The following is a 10574-nucleotide window of genomic DNA, read 5'->3' as shown; positions in this document are numbered from 1 at the left end:
CCAGCCAGCACCGAGGGGCCAGGCCGCCTGGGACAGGAGAGACCAGGTGTCCGCTGTCACTCTCTTCCGGGCTGGGTCTGAGTTCATCGGGAACCTTTCCGTGCCTCTTGGCCCCGCCCGAGCTGACCGGCACTCGTGAAGAGCAAGGCGGCTGTGAAATCACACAGTGCGATGTCGGTTAGAAACACTGGCCATCTGCATGTTAATGCTGGATTATAAGGAATCCCGAGGAAGTCCAGGGGCAGGGGAGAAAACACTGCATGGATTGGCTGCAGTGGTGTCCTCACCCACACAGGGCTGGGCAAAAGTAGGTCTACAGTTATGAGTCTGCAAAGCACAGAGTTTAGTCTTATATTATTTACTAACTAGAGGTCTGGTGCATGAAAATTGTGCACTCGGGTGGAGGGAGGGGAAGGAGATCCCTCAGCCTGGCCTGTGCCCTCTCACAGTGCAGGAGCCCTCAGGGGATGTCCAACTGACGGCTTAGGCCTGCTCCCCGCTGTCAGCTGGACATTCTTAGCACTGCCGCGGGAGAGGCTCTGCCATTGCTGCTGTGCTCACCAGCCGTGAGCCCAGCTCAGGGCTTCTGTCTGAGAGGCACTCCCCCTCTGGGAGCTCACTGACCACCAAGGGTCTGCCCCTGGTGGTCAGTGTGTGTCATAGCGATCGGTCATTCCATTGTTTGCTCTTTTGCAAATTAGCCTTTTATTATATAGTATTGTTGTATTATTTCCCATACGCACAGCTGTAAACCTACTTTTGTCCCGTCCTGTATTTAGTCCCAGTAGCTAAGGGAGCTAGAGGTTCGGCAGACACTCTGATGTCAGCAGCAGGTCTGGCTCTGCTCTCACTTCCACACTCCACGGACGTGGCTGCCAGCCATGGCAGGCTGTCTCTACCCACCCACGATGGCAATCGCGCCGACCCAGGGCCTTGCCCATGGCCAGGACCATGTCTGTGCTCACCAGAGGCACCTGGGGATGCTCATCACCTGGCCCGGGGCACACACAGGGCAAGGGCCCACCTTTCTCACCACCCATGCTTACACGGGGCACAGGACCCCAGCTGGAATATTCCTGATGTGTGGGGCTGGCGGCTGTACAAAACCATTTGCATCTCCAATTGATTCAGCAACGTTAAGGGTAAGAGACATCGGTGGGCTCCTGGAATTAAAGCTACTTTTTCAAAAGAACCAATTCCGCTTATATTATTCCATACTTGATTATTTTTAATTTTCCTTCCCCGCTCCCAGCATGCCTTTACCCCTTTGCTGTGTAATCAGTAAACAGTCACGAGTCTGAATGTGACATTCTTATGACCCAGAAGAAACTCGCACAGTAAGGTCTGTTTTGTGCAGTTTTGGCACCAAGCATCTAGTATCTTTCTTGGCAAAACTGTAATTTTTCATTTTATGGTGTCTAGTTTTTTTGTTTTCTTTTCCCCCTAAAAATAATAAAGATTCTCTTTGTGGCAAGTCTTTATTCTGAACAGTTCTGTCATCAGTTGTGAAAAGTTTGTGTACGCACAAACACCCTGCGGTCCCAGGCAATGATGTGGTTTCCCTGAATGAGGATGAAGTCTGTGAACCAGATTATTGTTGATGAATAATGGCTGGGGGGGGTGGGGTGGGGGGGTGGTTTATTCCCAGTGACATAACGGGCCTCGAGGCCAGCACTGAGAAGAGAGCCAGGCCTGGCAGCTCCCCCACGTGGGCAACCCCCCCCCCCCCCCCGGAGAGGGGACATTAACACTCTCCCAGGAGCCCATTAAGTAATGAGACACTCCTCCTTACTATCCTGGTGAGATCATGCCATCACAGCTGCTTTGCAAAACCTGTGACCCGGAGCCCCTCGGAGTGAGGGAGGCATCGCTGGGAGCTCCTTTCATAACTGATCTGCCATTAGGTGACCCCTCACGGATCTCCAACCGGAGCCTCTGCATTTCCCGATGAACCGGGTACAATCCTCCCGGATGATGGGGAGCGGACTGGCGCAGGAAGCCCGTGCTGGCACACGCAGGGCCCTTCGTGCTTCGCACGTGTTCCGGGTTCGGGAGGAATACAGAGCAGCATGAGAAATGCCAGGGGGCCCCCAGCTGTCACTTGGGGTGCTTTCCAGCTCCCCAGGAAAGAGGGGCCTGCTCTGTTTCCTAAACAGCTTTGGTTGCTGAAGACAGGATTTCAATTTAGGCTTCCAAATACTTTGTCAGGGTTATAAAGCATTGCTCCCGTAGCATAGTGGCTCTCAACCTTCCCAATGGCGCTATCCGTTAGTACAGCTCCTCACGTTGTGGTGACCCCAACCATAAGATTATTTTCGTTGCTACTTCATAACATAATTTTGCTACTGTTAATGAATCATCATGTAAATATCTGTGTTTTCCGATGATCTTAGGCCAGTGGTCAGCAAACTGCGGCTCTTTGGCCCCTTGAGTGTGGCTCTTCCACAAAATGCCACGGCCTAGGCGAATCTATTTTGAAGAAGTGGCGTTAGAGGAAGTGGGTTAAAAGATTTGCTCTCAAAAGAAATTTCAATCCTTGTATTGTTGGTATTTGGCTCTGTGGACTAATAAGTTTGCCGACCACTGTCTTAGGCGACCCTGCTAGCGACAGACAGGGTGAGAACCCCTGCTGTAGAGCCTAAGTCCACCGGAAAGCACAGATATTTACATTATGATACATTAACAGTAGCAACATTACAGTTATGAAGGAGCAACGAAAATGATGTTACGGTTGGGGTCACCACAATGTGAGGAGCTGTATGAAAGGGTCACAGCCTTAGGAAGGTTGATTACCACTGCCGTCAAAGCATCCATTGCCCATCAGAGAGCTGGCCAGGGTTTGACAACAGCCTGATGCTGAGCTGCAGCTGGCAGAAAAGAGCCCTCTCCCAGCTCCTCACGGTGTGTCCCCGGCTCAGACTGACACCTTCCAACGGCTGCCACCTCCTCTCCGGCTCAAAACAAGCTCCTCGGAGGGTTCCCGAGCCAAGTCTCCATTTACGTAACCGGAGGAGGTGGGAGCCGCGAACGGGGTTTTGACTCAGGGTCCAATTCCCAGCAGCAAGCTGTGCCAAGAAAGCGTCCCGCATCCCAGGGTCTGTTTCACTCTGGGTGCTAAATTAGGCTTCTGTAATTTAAGCATTCCCATTAAAATGTCACATCCAACGACACCGGAGATGAAAAGGTAGAGACACTCGAGACGAAACGCAGAGAAATGATAGCACAGTCCTTCCCAACGCCCCCGCTCGGAATCAAACGGGCTCTTCTCATGTCAGTGTCTGCTAACGGGCTGCGACAGAAACATCCTGAGCTCAGACGCCTGACAGGGAAATGGCACGGAGGACACCTGCCCCAAACACCGAGGAAGCTACGCGAACCGGGCCACACCGGCAACTCTCTTCTTGTTTCAGGGGGTCAGGCTTTCCGAAGCATGGGGAAGGTGCCACCGAGGGGCACTGCCCTCCCTTCTAGGCAAACAGGCCCACAAAACAACTGCCAGTGGGAAGGCCAATAAGGCAAGGAGAGGACTAGGCCCCCGGAGATTGCTAACTCTGAGACAGAGTTTCCTTATATTAACTAGCTGAGAACAGACGTGATGATAACAGTTTCATCCCACCATCCCATCCCAAGAGGGTGTGAACGAAAGGAGCCATGTGCTACCACATGTGTCAAACACAAGGCCCGCGGGCCAAATCCAGCCCGCCAGGCCTTGCAATGTGGCCCGCACCGCGCTGTCATCACTGCACTCCGCTGTCAGTTTATGACATTGTCAGTTTATGACTGTTCAGTAAACCATTCGGCCCGCGATTTAGGCTGGATTTTAGATTTTGGCCCCTTCTCTGATTGAGTTCGACACCCCTATGCTAACCTGTCAAGCTCAGGGGAGGCCTGCCTGGCAGTCCTGCAAACTCAGAGACCTAAAGTAACCACAAAAGATGGTCTGAAAATTAAATATTTAGACTACAAACAGGTTATAGTGGGTAGTTATGTCCTAGGCTGATATTTTCCCTGACAAAAATCAACTTCGATCTTCTTTACTGAGCCCATTTGCCTTTCTGCCTCTAAGATAACATATCTGTGAGATGTCTGGGTAACTTGTAACTTCCCTTTTTCTGGAGCCCCTGGGGCACAACCAAATGTGGTGGGCGCCAGGACGGATGCCTCGTATTCCTTCGTTATCATGTTAATTGTTCCTGCACTCACCTGAGTACACGTCCATCATTTTACTTTTTATCCAATCCCAGGTGTTTCCCACCGCTTTGCTTTCTCCCGTCTCCTTACTCCATCACCAATGAATTTCATGTAACCCCCCTAGGTCCCTCCTTTAATTTCAGTGTATAAACAGAAATGTAACCCCGCCATTCTTCAGAGCATTATCTCAACTTATTGAGGTTCTGCTTCCCGGCATATGTCGACAGTTTGGCTCAAATAAACTCACTACAATTCTTTACAAGTTTCAATTTTTTTTTTGTTTTGTTAATAAGGGCTCCTTCCTGCTGTGCTTGAACTGCAGCTAGAATAACACGGAAAAGTCATGCTTTTCTGCCCGAGTACCTGTGAGAGCTGGTCTGCGGGGTCACCGTGACAGGTATGCGCGACCTCCCATCCCTTTGGCACTGGCATAAATCTCTAAATGGGGAGGTGACCCTGAGGCCCAGTGAGCAGAGCAGGTGGCTGACAGCCCACAGGTGGCCTGTGGGGGACACAAATAACACTCCAGCCAGAGCAGGTCCACCGTTAGCCCTTCCAGTGGGATTTTATTGTACATCCAACTCACCGCAACGGCAATGCAGAGTGAACATTGACCTTGGCACAGACAAGGGAGAAGGGACGCTGGCTTTGAGCCCTTCTCCCAGGTACATCGATCACATAAGGCTGATTACATGAGTTACAGGTTTCTGCTTTTCTTTGGCAAAGGCCTCAAATGATAGCAAGAGGGGCTTTCCCCAGATAGAGATACCCCTGCCCCCAACGGGGCACCGAAGACGGAGTGCACCTACGGGAAGAGGCGTGTGGGTCACCCGCTCAACCAAGCGGATGCAGGCGAATGTGCTGGGGTCCGAGGGGTTCTGCAGATGGAGGCGCGTGGTTTCCAAGCACAGGAGCAGCAGCAGGTCCCTCCCAGTCCTCGGCATGTCTTGGGTCTTCCTTCCCCCGAGAGCCCGTCGGAAGGGCAGGCATGTGGCTGCTTTTTACTTCTCTGAAGGGTCACCATCAGCCTACCTGCGTAGGAGGTTTGGGAGAAGGAACCACTAAGCCCATAGACTTCGTTTCTCTCACTGACACGCCGCCCACTGGCTTTAGGTTGAGCACAGGAGCCAAAGCCCAGCGTGGTGGGAGAAGCTCCTGGTGCCTGTGTGGTTCGGAGCCAGCCTCCTGCACCCCCACCTGGGTCAGGACCCCGGGCAGAGTCACGGTGAAGGTAGCATGTCTTCCACCTCCATGCCAACAATGCGATGGAGGCATCGAGTACAAAATGCGGGCTTCCTCCTCCCTCCATCGCGATGGGCCAAGGCCTTCCACCTGCAGAGGCTGGCGAGGACCGCGGGGTGCCGATCTCCACTCTGGGCCCAGAAAGGTCCCGACAAAGGGCCTGCTGCCGTCTCTGACTCAGAAGGGCGGACGGTCCTATCATCAGGCCCCAGGCTGCTTCTCCTGCCATCACATCGGGAGCCTTCTTGGACCCTCCGGGGCTGGTGGACGCCCGGTGCAGAACTCCCTTACGTGCAACGGATGAGAAGCTTCTGGAAGCTGGGAAGAGAGAGACACTCTGCACTCCCTTCCGCAGAGACGGGAGCGGAGCGAGGCGCGCTGGCCTCGGCTTGCTTTTGTTTCGAGGCACATCAGGACGGTGTGGGATGCCAGTCACAAAGAGTCTGAAGCCCGGTTCACTCTGTTTTGGTTTAGAACGAGGTGGTTTTTATTATCATTTTTTTTTTTTTTTTCTCGGAAGGAGGGCGCTAAGAAATCAAGAATCAAAATACAGCGAATCTGGAAGGCATCTGGGAGCAAGAAGAGAGATTTAGAGAGGAATGAACATGGGGGAGCAGCCTGGCCTGGCGCCCCCTGCCTGCTGCCCCTGGGACTGAATTCTCTGAGTAGCCGAGTTCAAGGTTGCTGGGGTCCAGGCCTTGCTCTTCATTTCCAGCGGTGCCGGACCAGGGAGGACTCGTCGTTGACGGCCTCGGGGTCCCGGGGCACGCGCCGACACTGGTACGGGAGGAGCAGCAGGATGATTAAGGTGAGAAGGATGATTCCACACACGCTCATGAGCGTATAGGAGACGATCCACAAAACGGGCTCGTTCAAAGGCAGAGTGGGGACACAGTTGCTGGCTATGTCGTCAGTTGAGAAGGGCCCAGAAATTTCAGACACCGGGGTCCCTGCGATTTCTGAGGAGACAGAAGGGGGAAATGCACAGCTCTGAGATGAGCAGTCCATCGCTAACATCAGACAAAAGAGACAACCCCGCACTCTATCAAGCCACAGCCTCATGGCACCAGGTTCGACGGCTCTGGGCTCTGGGTGAGCCCTGGGGGAGTCTCAGTGGCAGCGGGTCCATCCCCCAGGACTGGAATGACAGCATGTTTCAAGGTTCATGTGGGCACACAGGGAGGCACCAGGCACTCCCCAGAGGGAGGTGAGAGCATCGGTCCGTGCCTGGCAGGCCCAGCTGGGTAGGCTGGTTGGGAGAAAGGAAGAGAGCAGCAGGATCCACAGCCCAAAGCTCAGCTGAACCCGTCTGCATCCTGGGGACCTCCCCGGTGGAGTCACCTGGGTCCACACTCTGGAGGTTCCTAATTCTGCAATGTGACAGCTTTACTTTTAGTGTTTAGAGGAATCTCTACACTGTTTTTTCATAAAGGCTGCACCATATGACCCAGCAATCACACTTCCGAGTAGCTCCCCAAAGAAAAGGAAAACACTAATTCGAAAAGACATTCGCACCCCTGCATTCATTCGGCATTACTTAGGACAGCCATGGCATGGAAGACACCTGGGTGTCCGTTCACAAATGAATTGACCAAGACGTGGTACGTGTGTACAGTGGGATATTACTCAGTCATAAAAAACAAACAAACAAACAAACAAACAAACAAACAAACACATAATCTTGGCATTCATGACAACATGGGTGGATCCAAAGAGTACTACGTTAAGTGACATCAGTCAGACAGAGAAAGACAAATACTGTAATGGTTTCACTTATATGTGGAATTAAAAAAAAAAAAAAATCCCGGAAAATGAAACAAAACAAAAACCAAACCAAACCAAAAAGCCTCCAAGAAGACTAAAAAAAGATCAAAATGGTGCTTGCCAGAGGGGACGAGGGCAGAGGGATGGGTGAAAAAGGTGGCGGGGACATTGTTAGTGAATATTGTGATGTTTGCATGGTGACAGGATCGCAAGACGTAACGTGCTGATCGTATTGGTAAGTGTGTAGATGTCAAGTCACTGTATTGTACACCTAAAGCTTATATAATATTGTATGTCAACTACACTTAAAGAACAAAGTACTTTAAAGAGTATATTCAACAACTCAAAAACTCTACAATCAGCCTGACCCACACTCCTCATGGAGTCCATGACCACCTGGGTTGGACCGGCCCAGGTGCTCCTTCTCCACCCCACACTGGTCCTGGTCACACACACAGTGTACGGAACACCCAGAATGGAGAGTGGTACATGAGTGCACCATCGAATTCATGAGGAGTGGCCAACAAAGAGAAAGTCGGCTAAAACCAATCTCATGACTTCTGCTGGCCGACACTTAGACGAGGCTCTCACCAGGGAGGCAGTTGCAAATGTCTTTTCACCGTAGGTCGTCTGTCTTTTAAAACATTTATTTGCTTTATAAATAGAGATGCTTTAACACATGCAATTAGGAGGGTGGAACATACTCCGTGCAAAAACCTGAGTCCAGGAAGGCATAAAGGACTTAAAAGGACCTGAAATCACTTCTGTTTCCAGACAAAATGGAGTAGGAGGGACCAGATGTACCCTCCCACCCGAATTAACTCAGAAACTGGACAACGTGGAAAGAAACTACTGGAGATCTTGGAAGTTGGGTGAGGAGCGACGGTAAGTCCTGAGAGGCAGGAGACAGGAAGTGGGGACAGTTGCTCAGTTTACTGACGGGGGAACGTTTCTGGTTGGTGGCTCAGGGAACAGAGACACCGGCAGAAGCCAGCAGAGCTCCCTGTGTTGGGGAGACAGGTAGATGAACCTGGGAGAGTTTGCAGAGAGAGTCAAGGTCAGGGGCAAGCAGGGCCCTGCTGTCTGCTCACTCACTGTGGGGGACTGCCTTCCCCTTGCTGCCATGGCCAAGGGCAAGCAGGGCCCTGCTGTCTGCTCGCTTGCTGTGGGGAATCTTCTTCTTCTTCTTCTTCTTCTTCTTCTTCTTCTTCTTCTTCTTTTTTTTTTTAAATATATTTTATTGATTTTTTACAAAGAGGAAGAGAAAGGGATAGTTAGAACATCGATGAGAGAGAATCATCGATCAGCTGCCTCTTGCACACCCCCTACTGGGGATGTGCCCACAACCAAGGTACATGCCCTTGATCGGAATCGAACCCGGGACCTTTCAGGCCGATGCTTTATCCACTGAGCCAAACCGATTTCAGCATGTGGAGAATGTTCTTGCCCCGCCCCTGGCTGCTTGCACACACGCTGGCTCGGACTGCCTGGGTCCCAGGGATGTTCCTGCACCTGTGAGCGTGGCTCTGGAGTGGCAGGGGGTTGTTCTAGGACCCTGGCTGCTCCGGGCCTATGTGCGGGCCTACAGGCTTAGAGTGGCCTGGCTCTTGAGGACGCCTGTCCCTGGGATTCAGGCTGCTTGGTGCCAGTGTGCAAGCAAGCAGCCACCCCTCCCCCAGCCGCTTGGTGCCTGCATATGAAAATTAACCTGCCATTTTTTTTGGTTAATTTTCATAGCCACTCCTGATTGGCTGGTGGGCGCCATGAAGTGACGGTCAATTTGCATCTTTCTCTTTTATTAGTGTAGATACTTGAAATTTGCTAAGAGGTAGATCTTCAATATTCCTACCAACACCACCCCCCAAAAAGAAAGAAAATGGTAACTGTGTGAGGGGATGAATATGTTCATTAGTTTGATTGTGGTGATCATTTTACAATGCATGTGTATACCAAAACATTGAGTTGTACACCTTAAGTATATATAACTTTTATTTTTCACTTATACCTCAATAAAGCTGAAAAAAAAATCATCACAGCTGACCTGCCCTATAAAATACACTAAAGGAAGCTCTTCAAGCAGAAGATCAGCCATATCAGGTGGAAACCCAGATCCACACAAAGAAACAATGAACACCAGAAATGATAACCATGGAGGCCATGTGAACACCTGCGTGCTTAACTGTACATAGGTAAGAAGGTAACTGATTTATTATAAAGCAAGAACAAGGACAATGTACTGGGTGGGTTAACTTACGCATACGTGACCTGCAGGACAGTGACAGCTCAGGGGGGCGGTGGGGAGAAGTGGAGGTGTACGGTTGTGGGTTCTTCTACTGCATGAAGTGGCAGACTGTGATAAAGGTGTACACTACAAACCCTAAGGGACCACCAAAGTAACACAACAAAGAGTAACAGCTAGTTAACTAGCTGAGGAGATAAAAAAGGAGCAGAAATAATCCAAAAGAAGGCAGGATGAGGGAAAACAGGTGGAAAGAGAACAGATGAGACGGAGAACACAAATAACAACATGGTAGACTTAAACACAACCACACCGATCATCACATTCAATACAGTCTACACCGGGGGTTGGCACACTTTCTCTGCAAAGACCACACAGAAAACATGGTAAGCTTTTTGGGCCAAATGATTTCTATCACATACTCTTTCTGATCCTTTTTACATAAGCCCTTTAAAAATGTAGAAACTATTCTTGGTTCAAAAGCAGGCTACATGCCAGATTTGGCTGGCATGCTGCTGTCTGCCAATCTGTGGTCTAAACACCCCAATGAGAAAGCAGAGGTTGTCAAATGAGATGAAAAGCAATATTTAATTTCATGACGATATGCTGCCCGCCAGTAACCCATTTTAAATGTAAATACTCAGCTATGTTAAAAGATAAAGGATGGAAAAAGACGTATCACACTAACGCTAATCAAGAGAAACTCAGAGTGGCTATAATAATACTAAACAGAGTAGATTCAGAGCAAAGAGTATGGCTGGGGATGAGGATGGTAATTTCATAATAATACAATGTTCAATCGTAAACAGGACATGAATAACACGAAATGTTTATGTACCTAATAAGAGCTTCAAAATACATGGAAAAAGAATGATGAAACTGGAAGGAGAAATGAGCAAATCCACAAAAATAGAGATTTCAACACCCCTTTCTCAATAATAGATAGAGCAAGTAGACAGAAATAAGTAAGAACACAGCCTACCTTACCAGCACTACCAACCAGTTCGACCTAATTGACAATTTATAGAGTACTCCACCCACACAGCTGAATATACATTGTTTTCAAGAGCAGATGAAATATTGAACAAGATGCGCTCTATCACAGTCTATAAAACAAGTTTCAATAACCTTACAAAGG

The 10574-nt window shown here is 50.0% G+C and overlaps 1 protein-coding gene across 2 annotated transcripts in view; it reads right to left on the bottom strand.

Annotated features, from left to right (window-relative positions):
• Positions 1 to 4732: 4732 nt before the first annotated feature.
• BACE2 (beta-secretase 2) overlaps positions 4733 to 10574 on the bottom strand; it is a 66201-nt gene continuing 60359 nt past the window's right edge. Inside the window, exon 9 of one of the 2 annotated variants that reach the window (XM_084873644.1) lies at positions 4733 to 6392. In XM_084873644.1, coding sequence (XP_084729770.1) covers positions 6139 to 6392 — 254 coding nt within the window. In that variant the 3' untranslated portion in view covers positions 4733 to 6138. The remainder of the gene's footprint in view (positions 6393 to 10574) is intronic. The other variant, XM_084873645.1, reaches the window with a different exon arrangement.

The sequence above is a fragment of the Pipistrellus hanaki genome (assembly GCF_964339955.1).
Source record: "Pipistrellus hanaki genome assembly, chromosome: 2".
NCBI lineage: Eukaryota > Metazoa > Chordata > Mammalia > Chiroptera > Vespertilionidae > Pipistrellus > Pipistrellus hanaki.
This window is presented reverse-complemented; position numbering and strand designations above follow the sequence as displayed.